We start from the raw sequence: 20,156 nt of genomic DNA, 5'->3' as shown, positions 1-20,156 counted from the left end.
ATTATTCCTTGAAGCTCTAATGGTGACAGCAAAAGATAAAAAATAATCCAAATGTCCATAATAGGTAACTGGTCAAATAAATTGCAGTACATCTATACAATGAAATACTGTGCAGTTGTAAAAAAAAAAAAAGAATTAAAAGCATTTCTATGTATTCACGTGGATAGCTTCTCAAGACATAAGTTAAATATTAAGTGCAGAACATGTGGATGGCATGCTATTTTTGTGTTAAAAAGGGGGATAAGTGATAGCCCATATCCACATTTACATGTATATGCATAAATAAACTCTAAAAGTAGTTAAAACAGTGCCTGCCTGCCTACTGTGGGTGAGTGTGGTGAAGGCAGGGGACCAGGATGATGGAGGGGGATGGGGAGCAATTTGTTTTCACTGATAACTTTTTATGTTTTGAAACCATCCCATACTCCTATTCAGAAAATTAGTCTGAAAAATTGCCTTTTTGTACTGTTAATTTTTTTTAAGTATTATAGTCCTGTTGTAGTATTTTTCTTTTTTTTTGAATACTCGTCTTTTAAAGATATATATTGAAATATTTACACATGAAATTGTTTGATGTCCGGATCTGCTTCAAAACCATACCTGAGCAGAGGGAGTGGGTATTATAGATGAAACTGAATTGGGCATGAACTGATGACTACTGAAGCTGGCAGACTGATAAATGGAGGGTTCATTATGCTATTCTGGGTGCTTTTTAAAAAATAATTTATTGAAGTGGAATTCACATAAAATTAACCATCTTTAAATGGAACAATTCAATGGCATTTAATACATTCATGATGCTGTGCAACCACCATTATGTCTGGTTCCGGAATATTTCTATCACTCCACATTAAAATCCCTATGCCCATTAAGCAGTTTCTCCCCATTTTCTCCCTTCCCCTTGTCCCTGGAAACCAGCCATCTGTGTTCTGTCTCTGTGGGTTTATCTATTTTGTATATTTTATATAAGTGGAATCATATATGACCTTTTGCGCCTGGCTTCTTCCACTTAGCAGGATGGCAGTGAGGTTTGTCCGTGTGGTAGCATGTACCAGTACTTCATTTCTTTTTATGGCTTAGTAACACTCCCTTGTATGTATGTGCCACGGTTTGTTTATCCATTCATCTTTTGGTGGACATTCGGGTTACTTCCACCTTTTGACTCCTGTGACAGTGTTGCTATGAACATATGTGTCCATAAATTTGAGTCCCTGTTTTCAATACTTGAGGGCATATACCTATTAGGAGTGCAATTATGGCGTATGGTAATTCTATATTTAACTTTCTAAGGAACTGCCAAACTTTTTCCTACAGTAGCATCATCATCTTACATTCCCACTAACAATACGCAAAGCTTTCACTTTCTATACAGCCTCGATAACACCTGTTGTTTTCTGCCTTAGTATTATTATTATTATTACTATTACTCTCATAGCCATCCTAGTGGGTGCGAAGTGGTATCTCATTGTGGTTTTGATTTGCATTTCCCTGATGACTAATGACGCTGAGCATATTTTCATGTGCGTATTGGCCATTTATATATCTTTTTAGAGAAATGTCTATTCCCATCCTTTGCCTATTTTTTAATTGAGCTGTTTTTCTTTTGTTGTTTCTAATTTTGTGTATGCTTTAAATTCTCCATAGTAAAAAAGATACAAAACATTGGATATTTTATTAAAAATTTTAAGAACCTTTTTTTTTTTTTTCAGGAAAGAGAGTGGTTTTCCCTCCTTTGCCCCTCCCTGCTTGAATTCCCTGAGCCCCTTGCATAATCCCCACCCCCACATCCCCATCGGTAATTCAGTTTCAGAATAACATATTTGCTCTTCAGTCAAATAAATAAGCACAAGTTTGTTACCTTTTGCCCCCTCAAAGGTGGGTGGAGGGGTTGGGGAGAGCAGGGCCAGGACTTAGGGGAAGCAGAGGCTGGCTGTCCCCATCCCTTTGGTCCCAGCCTGAGGCTGACCCCCCCACCCCTCAGCCTTGTGACGCCCTTTCATCCCACCTCCATGTCTTTGCTGAGATTCCCCCCGGGAAGGGAGGGCCCCGTCTATAGCGGAAGAAACCTTCTGGGCCCAAATCCAGCCACATCACAAGACTGGATGGCCCAGCCGCGAGACGAACATGTCAGTGGCTTCCAAGGCCGATGGGAGAGGTTTCACCCAGCTCATGTTCTGCTGCGGTTGTCGGGCCAAACAGATGGCTCGGGGTAAACAGGGGGTGGTGCTGGGTGGGGCGTGGGGGGTGGCTTTGAATGGCCTCAGCCTCCCTCTGGATCCCAGGGAAAGAGGCGGGTGAGGTGAAGGCAGCGGCTGAGGAAGGGGCCTTCCAAGCCTGTTGCTGGTGCTGCCTTTTCAGCAATCGAAGAGAAAAAGCTGCTCCGGCTGATGAGGGGCGAGAAGCCCACAGCCTTCCCTCCCTTCGTGCCACGTGGGGGGCGCCTCAGGGAACGCTGGGTCTCAGGGGAACACACCGATCCTGTGAACACAGGAAACCACTTGGGAACACCACACATTCTGTCTCCTCTGTGAGCCTGGCGGTGGGCGCCAGAGGCCTGAGGAGAAAAACCTGGTGGCACATGGAGCTTAACCTGAGATCCTGGCCCTGCTCCACAAAGCGAGCGGCCTCCTGCTTACCCCTCACCAGCCAAGTGCTGGGGTGACGGCCAAGGGGGAGAGATGGGCCAGGGTGTGGGGGCGCTGAGGGAACCCGAGAGCGACAGGAGCTGCGGGGACAGGAGAGCTTGGAACTCAATCTCAGCCCCCTCCCTCCCGCCGCAGAACTGCCTTGCCCCAGGTGGTGCTTTGGCTACTATACCCGTGCAGCTACTGCCCTGGGCCCCTCCGCCTGCACCCCACCTAACCTTAGGAGGGACGTGAGAAAAGGAATCTCTCCAGCATCACCCCGGAACACTGCGATGCAGAGTTTCTTCAAACCCAGATTGTGGTTACAGCACCGTCAACCTGTAGGGTCCCCCATAGGCCCGGATAGTCCTGCTGGATCCATTTCTCTAATCAGAGAATGGGCCTATTCTTGGCTGTGGGGTGGTAAGAGGGGACACTTGTAAGCAAGCAAATAAAGTGTTGGGCAAATAACTTTATTCTGAGCTTGGTTATCTCATCGCACACTGGGCACCACAGTACCTACTCCACAGGGCTATTCTGAGGATTAAATGAGATAGTGTGTCAAAGCCCGGAATCACAGGAGCTGGGTTTAGAAGAGATCCTCCCGCCTCCCGCCTCCCGCCTCCCGAAGTGCTGGGATTACAGGCGTGAGCCATCGCATCTCTTAAGGCTTTCACAGAGCCCAGTTGTTAATAACCATGCCAGAGAAAAGGTATGGCTTTGTCCCTTACATGATGTGTCACCTCAGATGAGGCATTTCCTCTCTCTGAGCTCTAGTGTTCTCATCTATAAAATAAGCATGTTAAAAAAAATCTTTTTAAATTAAAAAAAGGGCATGTTGATAGCTACTCTTCACAGTTGTTATAAGAAACAGAGATAACCCACATAAAATGCTTAATATAGTGCCTGGCATAAGGAAAGGACTCAAAATATGGTAGCAATAGTTGTAATTATTACTATTTTACTATTATCATTATTAATTGAACTAGAAGGGCAGCGCAGTTTTGTAGTTAAGCACATAGACTCTGCAGCCAAATTGCCTACATTTGAATTCCAATTCACCACTGGAGCTGTGTGACTTGAAGCAAGTTACTTAACCTCTCTGTGCCTACAGTTCATTAACTGTATAATAATTGTACCTACCTCAGAAATTGCTGCGATAATTAAGTTATTGTATGTGGAGTGCTTTGAAGACTGCCTGGCAAATAGTAAATGCTACAAACATGTGTGTTGTTATTGTCATTAATAGTAATATCAATATTGGTATTATTACAATTATTAACGAGTGGGCTCTGTGAAAGCCTTAAGAGATCCATAATCAGGGCCCCGTGTAGTGGCTCACGCCTGTAATCCCAGCACTTGGGGAGGCTGAAGGTGGGAGGATGGCTTGAGGCCAGGAGTCCGAGACCAGCCTGAGATACATAGCGAGACCCTGTCTCTACAAAAAATAGAAAAATTTGCCGGGCATGGTGTACCGCCAGTAGTGCCAGTTACTCAGGAGCCCGAGGCCCATGAGCCCAGGAATTCGAAGCTGTAGTGAGCTCTGATGGCCCCGCTGCACTCCAGCCTGGGCGACAGAGCGAGACCCTGTGTCTAAAAATAAATAAATAAATAAAAGTCCACAATCGAACAAATCCACCATCCTACTAATGGTTTAACCCCTAGAAGGAAGCTGTCTGACTTTGGGAAGTCACAGCCCCTCTCTGAGCCTGCTCTTATTTATCTACAAAATGGAAATTATAATAGTACCCATAATGGTACTTCTAGGTTGTTAGGCTGCATTAATGAGCGATGGCCGTGAGAAGCTGCTAGCTTCCAGTTAATTGGGCCCTGGTCCGGGTGCTCTGCATAAACCCAGCTCCCTACCCCACCCAGCCCCGCAGGAGAGCGCTCGGGTTCCCCCCTACTGAGCTCTGGGGGGGGGGGGCGCTGTCCCGCGCCCGCTGCCAGGCCCTATTTCTGGGGGCCGAGCGATCCCGAGGCCTTGCCAAGCTTCCCCGGGGATCAGGTTTCTGCTGACGCGGTGCCAGGCACGTCTGCTTCCAGGAACCGGCAGCCGCATTTAGCCGCGGGCCGCACATGAAAGGGCTGCAGTCGGAAACGTGACGTTGTGTCAACAGGCGAGGCAGGTCAGCGCTGGGTGAGACCATGCCGGCAGGCCGGCGGATCACGCCCTGTCTGAAGGCGGCCAGATCCCAAGGCTCCGTTCCCCTGCCTCCTGCCACCTCTCCTTGGGCCCAGAGCCAGTGCTTCACCCCCTCATACTCACACACCCCCCTATTTAAACAGAGGTCCTCTTTGTCCCCAGCGGGCAGAAGGCTGGGGTGCAAGCCCCTCCCCCGCACCTCCCTCTGGGCGCACTTGGATCCTGCTGAAACTGGGCTAGAAGCAAGGTCAAGGGCAAACTGGAAGCAGAAAAGGAGGCAGAGGGACAGCTGCAACTTTGAGGGGTATCTGACAGGGGCAGGTTCCTGGAGGGGGATTCTGGGTTGACTGCGTGTGGAACCCTCAAATCTTTTTTTAGTTCGGGTTGCTACCACTTCCTTCTGTCCCCACAGCTACTCCTTGAGTCATTGCCTAGGAAAGAGAGAGGGGCATGCACACAGAGTTTGGCCTTGATTTCAACCCCGGGCTCCCTCACCAAGATAAATTTGACTTGTTTAAGCTTTTACCAAAAAAGTCTAGCTAGAAAGGTCTGGCAACTCATGGAGGAATTCAGGGGTTTAGCAGGCAGATCTGGAGGCTCAGGCCTTAAGGAGCTGGGAAAAAGAGTGACTTACAGAATTTGCCATCTGCCTGCTATAGGATTTGTGAGAAGGGCTCAGAATCCTTATTTTATCTAGTCAAAAACAGGCACAAAGAGGGAGGTGATAGACCACCAGCTAACACCACATGGTCTGGGGACAATTGTGCCTTTTAGATGGTGCATTCCACATGCACCTAGCACAAACAAGAGAAAATGCTCACTCTTGCCTGTCAAGAGACAGAGAAGGTGACATTTGCAGCAGACAGTCCTAATGGCCAGGTGGTGCCTCTGCCAGGCTGAGAAATCCCTGGAGGCAGCTTCCCTGCTTGGGCTGCAGACAACCGGAGGGTTCTGGAAGACTCATGCTTTGGGGGCTGCAGCGTGTGGAGACAGGCAATGGCCATCAGGAAACATCAGGACACCTCTGAGAGAGAGCATCCGACAGGAATGCTGCCAAGTCAAGGTGAAGGGGAGAGGCAAAAATACTCGACCGGGTCATTTCCCACTTCTTTTCCCATGGAATTTTTTTTCTTTTTTAAATAAGAGCACTTGTCTAAGGAACACCAAATATTCATTCACGCACAAACACACCCGAGAGGAAGTTCAGGAAGGATGTAGAAAATAATTACGGAATGTTGCCTCCAGCAGCAATAAGACAGGATATGGCAAATCCATTAGACCTTGCTAGATCTGAAAAAGTTAGACTGCCTTGGCAAAGAGGCGCTAGCCCCAGCATCCATATCATTGCATAATAATCTATTACATCTCTTCTCAATGTGCCTACCCCTCCAGCAAGCTCCCCAGACACTCCAGCCCACGATTTCATACCTTAGTTTTCTGTCAAGTTCTAAGGCCCATGACTAAAGCAGACTGGGGCGGGGGGAAAGTACTTTTTGTTTAACTCTGGGAAAGGAGGCATGAGATGAGTGCGAACCCCTGGCAAAGGTTAGTTTAAAAAAAAAAAATTAAACCAATATTTACCTACCAAGTTGACTAAGCTTATTCTGACTGAATACAAAGCACATGAAAAGTTGAATGAAATCACACCAAGATTAACTATTAATAGTTGTTGCCTTCAGCCAAAAAAATAGAATAGACAGTCACATCATACAATCGAGTTATTTTAAAAATTCAGGAGACCATCTTTCTCTTCCACAGGAAAAGGATTATTTTATTATTTTAAAACAACTACTTAACATTTACTCATAAAAATATTTACAATTTCACACCTTCAAGAAGGCTCCAAAATATAAACACTGTACCTCTCCCTAGAGAAAAAAAATTATTCTTCTCTTCAAAAACAGGAATACATTCATTTTTCTCACTTTGTAGATCAAGTAATTATACAAATAAACATCTGAAACATTTTCCTTTTTAATATATTTATATAATATATATTTATAACAGCTTTACAAATAAAGGCAATGACTTTATACCAAAATAAAAACAGGGAAAGAAAAAGTTAAAACACAATCGGCAATCAAGCATAGTGCATTTTGAAAAGCTGGTGCGAGGCTAGCTGGACAAGTCAGGAAAACAAGTACTCTGGACTGAAAATAAAACTTCTTTGAAGGAGACAGAATCCTTTTTTAGAATAAGGACACTCCATATGCCGTCGGGCAAGAGGATTTAGCCTACAGAAAGGATCTTGCAGTGCCATGCCGTGGTTAGGCCTTTGAGAAGCTAAGCTTGGTTAAAAGGAGTTTCAGGATAGAATTTAAAGCCGAGTCTAGCTCTGCTTGAGGATAGCAGTGTTACTCAGCTCTGTGCACTTTGGGGCGCTCAGGGCGTCGGCCTCTCTCAGACCCTGGTTTGGTTCCCTGGGCAGCAAGTCCTAATGGTGAGACCCAGAGACAGGTGCCAGCGGCCTGGGGAACTCCTCCCTCTCTCCCTGGCAGCTCAGCTTGTACAACGGGGCCATTTTCAGTTCCTTAGTAAGCTAATCACTACGAAAGCCTGAGTAGGGAACTACATTCTCTTTATTCCTCTGAGGCAGGGGTGGGGAGCAGACCTGCGGAAATCTCCCCAAACCACTACCGTGCTATGCCAGTGTCTGCTACCTCACCACGCTAGCAGAAAGCTCAGTCTGACTGCTCTCTCCCCGTCGTCTGGTGAGTCACATCGACAATAAAGGGAAAAGGGTGGGGTCCTAACAGCTGGCTGGGAGCTGTGCTCTGGAAAGCCCTCTTTTGAAAGCACCTTTTGCTCAAAGCCACAGACCCAGCTCCCAAACTGAAGAGTGACTCACAGACCAAGACTTTGAAGCTTTTGAAAATCTAGCTGGTTTGTATCAAAGGGGGCTATTCTCTGGGTGGGGAAAAGCCCAGAAGTCTGCTACAGTCCGCCCCCCCCACCCCCAAGTCTTCTGATGTCAAGCAGTCCTTCGTGACTTCCCTATGCCAAAAGGAGCTTTAATGTCCTATACCAACACGCAGGCACACATGTGCTTACAGCACACACACTCTCTCATACACGCACATACACACACCCTGAATCTTCTTTCCATGCCTCAGATTATCTCAGAATACACAATGGAACAATCTCACTGCACTCACACGAACATTTTTTTGCTGTTTTTTTTTTTTTTTTGGAAGTAGGGAGGAAGGAAAGCAAAGCAGCAGGATCCCCTACAGAGTTTAGTCTTTGGTTTCTAAGTTTAAAGGGGGGATCTGCTTCAGAGCCTGGAGCAAGACAGACGAGTCGACGGAAGGATGGGCCGGCAAGGGAGAAGGGAGTCTCTGGGGCATGAGCAAGGGAGCCGAGATCTTGTCCGGGTTCATGAAGCTGCTGAGGGCTGCGGCGGAGGCATTGAGGCCTGGGTATAGCACTGGCACGGACGTGGGATACCAGCACTTCTCCAGCATGGGCAGGTAGGCAGTCGCTGACGGTGGGATGAGATAGAAGGGCAGGCAAAAAGGAGGCTGGTGTGGGTGTGGGCCCAGGAATGGGGAGCTGATCAGGTCACTGCTGGGGAAATGGCCTTCATCATCTGAGAGCTGCATTCGGCTCTTTTTTGTGGGTGGTTCTTCGGACTCTTGCTTAATGGCGCCGACCCTTTCTCCCACGGTGAACCTGCGTCCATGATCGCTTTTGAAGTATGGCTGCTCACTGCGCAGGTCGCCCTTCTCGGATTCTCCACCATAGCCACTGTCTGTGTCCGTGTCGCTGCCGCTCTGCTCCCCGCTTGAGTGAGCGAAAGTCCGCTGGATGACTGGAACACAGTTTTTCCCAGGGCCTTCCGAGCCTTTGGCCAGGGAGCTGGGTTTCTCCTTGAAGTCCATCGCTTTGGGAGCTGGGTCTGACGGCTTCCTGGAGGGACCACCCTGCAGCAGCTCTGAGACCACGCGGTGGAGGTGGGTGACAAGCTGAGAAGACTTCAGGTCCCGAGTGTTCTCATGTTTGGCCAGGTACTGAAGCACCTCCCGGGCACATGTCTGGAAACCTGAGCAGAACATCTCTTGACCTGCTTCGACATTTCTCCCTGACAGCTCACCTGGGGAAACACAGATGCAAAGGAAGACATTTCAGCAAGCCCTGCGGTGCACCTGGATAACTAGACTCCAAAGACCCGGGCTTTCCTTTTTGGTAAACAATCGCATTTGCAGATTTGTGTTCCTAACTACAAAGTAATACGCTCTGAGAAAAATTACACTGAAAAGTATAAAGAATAAAATAAAAAGAATCCATAATCCTACCAGAGACAAAATATGAGTTTTAATGGCAACATAATGTCCATCATAGAAATAGACTATAATTAATAGAGACGGACTATTCCCCCTCTTGCTGAATTTATAGGTCATTCCCGAGTTTTTGTTGTGACACAGCAATGAACATTCTGGTTTGTTTGTAAACTTAAGAGTCAATTCATAGAACATCAATCTCACTGTGGTAAAATGAGCAGAGGTTAGATAGTCACAAAATGAAATAAATAAAGGAAGACTTATCACCTAAAGTAAGCTTATTTTCAATGGTTTATAAAAGTTGCAGTCATGCTGTCATCTTTAATTAGGCTGTCTATTTCTAAGTCTTTTCCATGTATCTATCCATAATCCCCGAGAAATTAGATATGATCATCTTCCTATTTTTAATGAGGAAACTGGCAGAAGTACTTGCAGGATTTTTGTGATTCTCATCACACCAGCCTTGGAGAGAAAAGCAGAGAAGAATGGAATGAGGGAGTGGGTAAAATAATTCTCCCCAGTCTGTACAGTATTATTTGGAAGGGGGTGAGACTAGAAGAGTAGAAGGTGACTCTGATTCTCTGGAAGTTAGTAGAAATGAATGACGAAACTTTAAGTGGTTTCGCTAGATTGTGCAATTCACCAAGATACCTCTTGGCTATTCAGGGAACCACATGAAATGCAGGAAAAACTCCTGCTGCATCCTGCCAGGATCATACCACACATGGAGCAATAAGGAAGCAAAGAAACAGCAAAACACTGGGACATACCCATGATCTATTCTCCAATGAAAGAGGGCTAAGAAGACCAACTGCAAAACACCCACGATGCAAATTATAGGTGCCCTGGCATTTTAAAAGGGAGTGGGGAAATCTCCCAGAACCCAGAGACTCTTAAGCCAAAATGCCACAGAAATATTTTATCATTTCACTAATGTGTATTCATGCCAGGTGGCACACAGCAGCATTCCAAATGAAAAGTCTGACCTTTTAGGAAAGATAAAACTGCATCTCCCCCCATGAACATGCATAAGCAATTTGCTGCAGGAATGTTTCTTACATCAGATGTTAAGCTCACAGGCTCTCTCTGTATTTGTGCTCTAGCTCTTTAAGACGTGATACCCAAACCGACACTCACCAGCTTGTAAACCGCTCTGCAGGGCAATGATTTTCTGCTGTTGCTGATCAATTAGGTTTGTTAGTGCTTTCACATGCTTCAAGGTAAGTTCAAGAACCACTGCTTTTTCCAAGTGACCTAAAGTCTGGAAAAAAAAGAGCCTTGGTCAGTGTTTAGGTCAGAGAAGTCCCACCTCTGAGACACTTATTAGTAATAAGAAATGTCTCTTAAAGAAAAAAAAATGGGACAGCTTTTCCTGGTTGGTTAAATTTAGTTTTAAATATGTAGATCATGTTTTTAAAAAGATATATATTATATATAATTAAACAATAAAAACGGGTGTCATCTATCTTTGGAGACATTTTAGAAGCTTTGACAAATAAATTTCTCCAGCAGCGGCTGCTGACCTTAACTCAGGGGAATCCGGAGATAACATTTCTCTGCAGCGGTGTCAACCCGAAGAGGGACTTCTATTGCGTCTGGCAGCCAAGAGGCTTTCCCTAGCTTCTCTCCTGACACCCTTTCAGAACGTCCAGCTCATCTAGGCTTTTTTCCCTTCCTCTCAAATACTAATTTTTCCCTTTCCCCAACCAAAGGCTGCCAAGTAGCTGCTAGCTACTGTCAAGAAAGGATAGGATGTAAAAATCACACAGCAAAGCAAGTCCCCTGATTTTAACAAAAAAGGGAGGAAAGAGGAGAAAGCGTCAATAAAATCTGCATGTTCCTTGGCTTGCTCCTGTAAGTCAGGAAAACTAGAGAACCCTGAAAATCACCAGAAGGGAAAATCTTAAACTCTTGAGAAGAAAGGCCAACTGGTGTTGGAGCCAACTTGGAGAGATCCAAGAGGCTTTCACCTTATTTGCATGACGCTGCCAGAAAACCCCAGGCCTGGGGAAGGGCACCCCAACACCGAGCCACCCGCCAGCTCTGATCCGTCTGGTCTGCAGTTCCCCGCGGGGCCTGCAGGCGGCGAGTGACCCCCGCCCGCCCTCTGGGCAGAAGAGCTAGGTTGGAGACGGGCCAGCTTCTCACTTACTGTAAGTTTGAGATGTTCGGGTAGGAGATCCTTCAGCTGGGCGATGCACTCGTTAATCCGGTCACGTCTCTTTTTCTCGATGAGCCGGTGCGGCAATTTGTAGGTCTCCTGCAAGACGCACCAGGAGGCGGTGGGCGCCTGGGGAAGGGGATGCGAAGCCCCCCTCTTCTTCCTGCCCCGCCGCACAAGAGTCGCGTGGGGAAGCAGAGTCGCACCCAGAACCACCTTCTGGCCCTTCTTTTCCAGGTCACTCAGTAGAGGCACTGAGCCCACATATTGCATCCCACCCTCCAACCTCAAAGCGAGAAAACTTTTGCTGGAAACTCAGCGCGCGTGAGGGGCTGGGGCGCGGGGTCCCCAAGGATGCGCTTACCTTGCTGTCCTCGCTCCGCTTTATTCCCCGCCTCGACTTGTACACCTGGTACATGTGGGCAAAATCCATCCTGCAGAGAGAGGGGCCAGGAAGGGTCGTGACTTTGCGTGCGCAACGGCTGCAGGCGCCCTAGTGGGCAAGAACCCCCGGATGCGTCCGGAGCAGCTCCAAGTTGAGAGCGGCGCAGAACACGGGGCTGAAGTTGAGGCTTAAAGGGGCCAGGAAGTACCAACTTACCCTGGTAGGTCTCCGTGCTCCAGTCCCGGCGCTTTGGGCAAGCATGCGGGAGGTGGCTGCGCGCTGGGGATCCGCTCCATGGCGCGACGAGCCGGGGCCACTGCGCGCTCCTGTCTGCACTAGCGGAGCGTCGGAGTGAGAACTGCCCTGGAGCGGGCTTCGGGGGTCTCTGCGCAGAGGTTCCTCTTAGTCTGCGCTCCCTGAAATCCCCTGGGCTGCTGGCAGCTGCGGCTTTGAGATGCAGCTTCAGTTCGGGGCGTGCATGGCCCGGTGTCCCCGCGGCCTCTGGCTCCGTCTCTGCGCACAGACTGGCGGTGTGTGCTCCCTGCGCGGTCTGCGCCGTGCGAGCCAAGTGAATGAGAAGTGGGGCGGGCGGGGAGGCGGGAGGGAGCGGGGGGGGGGCGGTTAGGGCGGAGTGGGGGGGTGGGGGGGCACAAGCCGAGGAGTAATGGAGAGGCTGCGGGCTGGGTTAAATGGGAGCGAGTGGGTGGGTTGGAGCTACGTGTTCTACCCTGTGACTCCAGGCACGTCTGGCCGCTGCCGGGGAGGGAAGGAGCGACCTGCCCGCCCTCCCCCGGCTTCATCACATGAGTCTCACGTGTTGGACAACGCTCTGGCGGCTGCTAGGGAGCCCCCACCCCCCAGCCTCGGCCCCCAGGTGTCTGCGGCTGCGGCCGCCTTTCCCCGAAGAGGGGGTGGCAGCGCGGCCTGCGTCCTGCCCAGCTGGGTGGGGGGCGCGGAAGCTGGAAGGGACCGGGGAGCGGGGGGAGGGGGAGAGTTTGTAACGTGGGCGAACCTGCCCCAGGGAAATGAAGTAAGTTCCCGTCTCCTGGGAGGGAACGGGGGAGGACGGATCCGCCCGCGTCTGACTCAAGCCGGGAGAGGAATATCCCCTTGCTAGCTCCAGCCCAACCCTCTTCCTCCTCCCCCGCCCGGCCCGCTCGGAGGAACCGGCGCGCAGCGGAGGGAGTCGCCCGGCCCCCCTGCCTTCCCCAGAGGCTGGGGTTTCTTTCCGTCCCGGCTTCCCTGCCCCCACCCCTCAACCTAGCGTCCAGGAATTGCCCGCCTTGGGGAGGGACCGAGGGGCGGGGCGGATGTCACCCCATGGGAAGCGGGCTGGCGGCCAAGCGCAGGGGCAGCCGAGGCCGCCGCCGAGCACGCCGCGCGCACCTGACCGCCGAGGGTGTGAGCCGAGGGCCCCTTGCTCCCCGGGCGCTCAGCTCCGGGGCACAGCCTGCGGGCGGGCACCCACTTGCGCACCCCCCTGGGTGCCCCAGTGTCACCCCAACCCCCAGCTAGTCAAGCACAGAAAGATACCGGGCGCAGTGCCCGGCGTTCCCTCCCTCCTCTGCCCCCTCCGGAGCAGAGGCGCCCGGGTCGCCTCCCCTCCGGCTGCAGCGTTACACAACCGCGGTGGCGGCGCCTGCCCTGCAGCAGCGCAGGGCGTGACGCTTCACGTGGCCAGGGCTCGCGTCGCTGCACCGCGGACTGCGAGCCCCTCAGCGTTGACCCCGGGACCGAGACCTCGGGGAGCGGAGTGCCAGCGGGGGGCCGGCCATCTCCCTGCCTGCCGGGAACTTCGGCGGCGCTGTCTGCGGTCTGCTGCACCCAGGACAGGAGGGAAGGGAGAGGCAAGGGGAAAAAAAAACAAAAGCGCCCAATTACCGTGAAATCTTTGCGTTCGTTCAGTTAACACGTGTATGCTGAGCCCCCTGCTCTGTGCTAGGCGTTACGCCGTTGCTAGAGACACGGTGGTGAATCAAACGCTGATCCTGCCCTTGAACTTACAGGAACCTCCATGAAGGGAAGGCAGCCCTTGGGAGAATTATATCGAGGCCACTGGCTGACAGAGAAAAAAAGACGAGAACTTCTGTTTTTTGTTTTTAATACTAACCAACATGCCTGGGCTGAGAAAGGGGGAGAAGCTAACCCCCTGCCCCGAGCCCGGGGCGGGAGGCCCTCCTCCAGCGGCCCCAGATCTCTGCAATTTCACTTGGGCCGCCGGAGGCCCCCACCTACCTCCCCCGGAAAAGTCCGGTCTCTGTGACCTTCTAACTCAGCCTGGAGCCGGGAAAACAGCTGAAACTCCAATCCGGCGGGGTGAGCAGCGCTGATACTGTCAGAGGAGGGAGCCAGTGGAAATTCATGACTAAAATAAGGCCTGGCTGGGGATTTCACTGACCTCTGCGTTCCCCTGCCCTGCAAGTTCGGGGAGTTGAGAGATGACTGTAAGCCTTTCCCACTGCGCTTCGGGTCAGTCACCCCGCTGCTGAGTGACCTGGCTGGGGGAAGGATTGAAAAAAAATGGGGTCACTGCCGGGACTGGGTGAAGATTAGCCTCGGGTGCAGTTTGGGGGACAGTCTTAATTGGTAGTGTCCTTGACGACCTAGAGAAGTGGGATTCACACGCTGACCAAACTGGGAGTGTATTTCCTTCTGGTTGCTTTGGAGAGCTCCCACTTCCTGTTTATATTTCAGAAGCGTCAAACTCATTAGCAAGTGTGAGAAATGCCTCCTTTTCTAACTGCTAGCTGGCCCTGACTTCACTTTGGGGCTCAGAGATCCCTCCCTCCCGGGAATGTACTTTTGCTGGCTTTTGTCGTCAGCCATCTCTCTGGAGGGAATGACTCTGCACCGCATCTTCCTCCCCGGGGTGGGCAGCAGGACCAAAAGCAAAGGAGGGGGCTGGAGTCCGCTTTGGATATGTGCTTTCAATCTAGGGTGACCTGGTTCATTGTGCGACTTTAATAAGGGTGAGTAGTTGTCATGACTGCGTCAAAACCACCGTGCCCCCAGGAAGTAAGGACAGGGAGAGGAAAGTACATATGCCCCATTTGCTGTCACCCCCAATCTCATGGAAGGAGTGAACCCAAACATTTCAGCCTCATGGCTCATGGCAATGTCATTCTTAAAATTGTCTTGAGTTTATCAATACATTTTGCCCTTACCTCCTCTACGATTGTAAATACAGTGTCTGCATTTCCTACTTTTTATTGTTCCAAATGTACTCTCAAGCTGCAAGAACTATCCCCATCCTACCAAAGTTCCACTGTAACTGGATTTTATTTTATTTTTTTACTTTTTTTTTTTTTGTTGTTGAGACAGAGTCTCACTTTGTTGCCCAGGCTAGAGTGAGTGCCGTGGCGTCAGCTTAGCTCACAGCAACCTCAAACTCCTGGGCTTAAGCGATCCTACTGCCTCAGCCTCCCGAGTAGCTGGGACTACAGGCATGCGCCACTATGCCCGGCTAATTTTTTCTATATAGATTTTTAGGTGTCCATATAATGTCTTTCTATTTTTAGTAGAGACGGGGTCTCGCTCAGGCTGGTCTCGAACTCCTGACCTTGAGCAATCCACCCGCCTCGGCCTCCCAGAGTGCTAGGATTACAGGCGTGAGCCACCGCGCCCGGCCTATTTTATTTTTTTAATCTGCCGTTCTCCTCTCAATAGCTTATAACTATTTTTAAAAAATTAGATTAAACAAAATAATTCGCAGCATGTAGGCGACAGACTACTATTTTAGTCTGTCATCTTTTGTGGATAGTAAAACCTTTTATATGTTAATTTCTCAATACTACCTTATAAGGCAGTTACTAATATTAGCTTAATTCATTTGAGACATTTATTGAAAACCACTGTGCACCGGGCACTGAACTAGGCCCTATAGATACATAAATTATCCTCTTTGGAGAATTGACTCTCAGGAAAGCCTCAGTTATACAGGTTGTACAGTCTGGTATTAGATCTGAGATAAGACCCCAGGTTTGTTGGACTCCAAAGCTTGTGCTCTTAATCATCATACTTATGACTACCTGGTAGGGTTGTATAGGTTGTGCACTGCTCATCTGCAGGGAGAGCCATTCACATTGCAGTCTGTAGTATGAGAGCACCCTTTGGAGTTGTGCACTGTAGCACTGAGCAGCTGCACTGGGTAATACTGCCATTTTGTAGCCATTCTCTCTGTTTTGTCTCTTGTAAGTGTGGAGAGAACATAATTTGAACAAGGGCAGGGTAGGATCTTTCTTTTCTTTCCTAATGTGGCTCAGGATCTTGGTGGCCTGACACTGTGTGCTAGAATAAGTCTATGCTGTTACTCCCTACAGTGTCCTAGGCCCTTCCTGTTAAGAAGTTAGAGCCCAAAGCCCCACTGCACATATCCACAACTTATTTGCTCAGGTATCACTTTTTGCCTGTTCATGGAGCCTCAAAAATTTTTATCACAGTTCACAATAAGAAATACATTTTACTTCATGACTCAATACACACACGTTTGCATGTACACACATCTTAAGCATATTTAAGCATAGGACAGCCAAGGCTTGGGTTGGGCTATAGCAATAAATCACCACTACCCTCTGTCCTGTACCCTTGAGCAAAAATTGCTCACAAAAAAAAAAAAAAACCACTTAGGAAAAATCCAGTACAATGCATTTTTGCAGACAAAAATTTTACAAAACAATACTTCCCCTTCTTATATGCATTCTGACATTTTCTAGTCTAGTCTATTTTATTAGTATTAAAAGTATTCAGGTCTTAACTTACTAAATTGATTTCACAACCCACCAGTAGATCCTGATCTGCAATTTGAAAACTTGCTCTCCTCTAAAGACAGTGTTGTAGTTTTGGCTTACCCCTACCAGAAAGGTATCAGTAGCATCTGCACACTCGAAGATATTTCAAATCACTTAGAAAAATGTCAAATAAGACTGCTGATCCTGGTTGGATTCAATGGTATAGATGTCTCCAGCCAGGAAAACATCTGTTAATTTCTACTCTTTGTTTCCTATATATAATCACCCTTATCAGTCTCTGCTCTTTAAAAAAAAATAACTACATTTAATTGTTTTATTGAAATATAAACAGATAATAAAATACATAGATCTTAGATGTTTGGTTCTTGATTTTTGGTAAATATGTTTTATCTATGTAGCCACTACCCCGAACAAGATATAGGACATTTTTATCACCCCAGAAAGTTCCTTCATATCTTTTTCCAATCCACCCCCCACCGCACAATCACTTTCTGATTTCTATCACTATAGATTAATTTTGCCTGTTATTGGGATTCATACATTAATATATGAATGTGCTGTTTTTTGTTTTTTGTTTTTTTTTTTTGAGACAGAGTCTCACTCTGTTGCCCAGGCTAGAGTGAGTGCCGTGGCGTCAGCCTAGCTCACAGCAACCTCAAACTCCTGAGCTCAAGGGATCCTCCTGTCTCAGCCTCCCGAGTAGCTGGGACTACAGGCATGCACCACCATGCCCGGCTAATTTTTTTTTTTTTTTCTATATATATTTTTAGCTGTCCATATAATTTCTTTCTATTTTTAGTAGAGATGGGGTCTCGCTCTTGCTCAGGCTGGTCTCGAACTCCTGAGCTCAAACGATCCGCCCACCTCGGCCTCCCAGAGTGCTAAGATTACAGGCGTGAGCCACCGCGCCCGGCAAATGTGCTGTTTTTAGTAAAGTTTCTGTCGCTTAACATGCTTTTGAGATTCTGCCATATTGTTGCAGGTATCAGGAGTTCGTTCTTTTTTTCTTGCCAAGTATATTTCATTGTATGCATATAACACGATTTCTTTGTGTAGGTCCCTGTTGATGGACATTCACGTTGCTTCCAGTTTGGGTCTGTTATGAGTGAGGCTGCTATTACTATTCCTGTGAAAGTCTTTTTGCGAATGTATGTTCTTATTCTTCTTGGATAGATATTAGGAGTGGAATTCTTGGGTCACAGGTTAAATATATGTTATGTTTATTATAAATTGCCAACAGATCTCCAAAGAGGTGTTACCGTTTTACAACACCACCAGCAATGCATGAGAACTACAGTAGCTCCACACCTTCACCAACAGTTAGGGTAGACAGATTTTTTTTTTATTTTAGCCATTCCAGTTGTCGTGGAATAATATTCTATTGTGGTTTTAATTTACATTTCCCTGATGACTGATGAAGTTGAGCATCTTTTCTAGTGCTTACTGGCCATTGGCATATTTTCTTTTGTGAAGTATTTGTCCAAATCTCTTGCTTGGTTTTTAAATTGGATTATTTATCTTTTTTATTGTTGTATATAGAAACACAATCCAATTATGTATATTGACCTTTTGTCCTGCAACTTTGCCATTATATTGTTGATTTGTAGACATTCCTTATGTATTTTAACTATAAGTCCTTTGTCAAAAATATGATTTTATGGGCCAGGCGTGGTGGCTCACACTTGTAATCCTAGCACTTTGGAAAGCCAAAGTGGGAGGATCTTTTGAGGTCAGAAGTTTGAGGTTGCAGTAAGCTATGATGACACCACTGCACTCTAGCAGGGTCAACAGAGTGAGACCCTGTCTAAAAAAAAAAAAACCAACAACAAACCATGATTTTATTAATAATGTCTTTTAAATTTTGATAAAGTACAATTTATCAAGTTTCTTTTATAGTTTGTGTGTTTTATCAAAAAATTTTGACTACAGTCATAAAGATACTCTATTATGTTTTTTCCTAGAAGCTTTATAGATATGATTCTTATATTTAGATCTGTGAGTTATCTCAAAATAATTTTTGTTGATGAAGTGCAAGAAGAGTTAAGATTCAGTTTTTTGTTCTAGCAACCTTTAAAGAGACTTTTGCTTCCCAATTGGATTGACTTCACCACTTAGTTGAAAGTCAATCAACCATATATGTGTGGTTCTATTTATATACTTACTTATTATGTTCCATTGTTCTATTTCTCTAGGTTTCACCAATACCACACTTTCTTGATTACTGGAGCTTTACAGAAATCATGAAATTGGATAGTGTGAATCCTCCAAATTTGTTCTTTTTAAAGATTGTTTTGGCTATTTTAGGTCCTTTGCATTACTATATGAATTTTAGATTTAGCTTGCATCTTTCTTCAAAGAATTTTGCCAGGATTTTATAGGAATTATATTGAATCTATAAATCAGTTAAGGAAAAATGGACATTTAAACAATATTTTGACTTCTTACCTATGAATATGGTATAGCTTTCCATTTGTTTAGGTTTTCTTCATTTCCTTCAGCAATATTTGTAGTTTTCCTTCGAGAGGTCTTACATATCTTTTGTTAGATTTATTCCTAGCTATTTGATATCGTTTAGATGCTTCTGAAATTTTTTTTAAATTTGCCAGTTGCTTAGTGAGTGTACATGAAAATGTAGTCTTGCTAAATTCATTTATTAGTTCAAGTAGTATTTTTGGTGGGGTTCTTTACATACACAAACATGTTGCCTGTGAATAATGACAGCTTTACTTCTTTTCTGATCTTTAAGCTTTTTATTTATTTTTTTCTTGCCTGAATAATTTGGGTAGGACCTATACTATCGAATAGACATGCTGAGAGTGGATATCCTTGCTTTATTCTCAATCATAGGGATAAAATATTCAGAGTTTCATCAGTAATATTCAGAGTCTTATCAGTAAGTCTGATATGCATTTCCTTCAATCGAGGAAATTTTCTTCTGTTGCTAGTTTGCTGAGAGAGTTTATCATGAAAGAATTTTGAATTTGTCAAATTTTTTTTTTTTTTTTTTTTTTTTTGAGACAGAGTCTCACTCTGTTGCCCAGGCTAGAGTGAGTGCCGTGGCGTCAGCCTAGCTCACAGCAACCTCAAACTCCTGAGCTCAAGCGATCCTCCTGTCTCAGCCTCCCGAGTAGCTGGGACTACAGGCATGCACCACCATGCCCGGCTAATTTTTTCTATATATATATTTTTAGCTGTCCATGTAATTTCTTTCTATTTTTAGTAGAGATGGGGTCTCGCTCTTGCTCAGGCTGGTCTCGAACTCCTGAGCTCAAACGATCCACCCACCTCGGCCTCCCAGAGTGCTAGGATTACAGGCGTGAGCCACCGCGCCCGGCCGAATTTGTCAAATATTTTTCTGCATCCAATGAGACAATCATGTTTTTTCTCTTTTATTCTGTTAATAATTTGAATTACATTTTTTAATGTTAAACCAGCCTTCCATTCCTAAGATAAGCTCATCTTGATCATAAGGTATTATCCATATTTTTATGACTACATTTTATTTGCTAATATTCATTAAGGATTTTCATGTCTATGATTATGAAGGTATACATATGTAGTTTTTATTTTCTTGTAATATTAATAGTTATCAGCTTTTAGTATCAGGGTGATGCTGACCTCACAAGACAAGTTGGGAGGTAGTAGTTCTTTTCTGAAGGAGTTTGTGTAAGATCGGTACTATTTCTTCTTTAAAGGGAGAAGCCACCGGAGCCTAAAGTTTTCTCTGGGGGAAGGTTTTTAGTATGAATATGTTTCCTTTAATAGATATGGAGCTATTTACATTCTTTATTTCTTCTTTTGTCAGTTTTGTT

At 46.6% G+C, this 20,156-nt stretch overlaps 1 protein-coding gene across 2 annotated transcripts; it reads right to left on the bottom strand.

Annotated features, from left to right (window-relative positions):
• Positions 1 to 6,752: 6,752 nt before the first annotated feature.
• On the bottom strand, positions 6,753 to 14,649 carry BHLHE40 (basic helix-loop-helix family member e40). Of its 2 annotated transcripts, XM_069476046.1 has the most exons (7): positions 13,832 to 14,649; positions 13,478 to 13,655; positions 11,813 to 12,146; positions 11,576 to 11,645; positions 11,203 to 11,310; positions 10,188 to 10,311; positions 6,753 to 8,863 (listed from the first exon to the last, which is right to left on the bottom strand). In XM_069476046.1, exons 3-7 carry the CDS (start codon positions 11,890 to 11,892, stop codon positions 8,007 to 8,009), a joined length of 1,239 nt encoding a protein of 412 aa, XP_069332147.1. In that variant the 5' UTR covers positions 11,893 to 12,146; positions 13,478 to 13,655; positions 13,832 to 14,649; the 3' UTR covers positions 6,753 to 8,006. The 2 variants fall into 2 exon arrangements, with proteins under 2 accessions (XP_069332147.1, XP_069332148.1); XM_069476047.1 differs by having other exon boundaries at positions 13,478 to 14,649.
• Between the last annotated feature and the right edge of the window lie 5,507 nt (positions 14,650 to 20,156).

Source organism: Eulemur rufifrons, chromosome 7, assembly GCF_041146395.1.
Source record: "Eulemur rufifrons isolate Redbay chromosome 7, OSU_ERuf_1, whole genome shotgun sequence".
NCBI lineage: Eukaryota > Metazoa > Chordata > Mammalia > Primates > Lemuridae > Eulemur > Eulemur rufifrons.
This window is presented reverse-complemented; position numbering and strand designations above follow the sequence as displayed.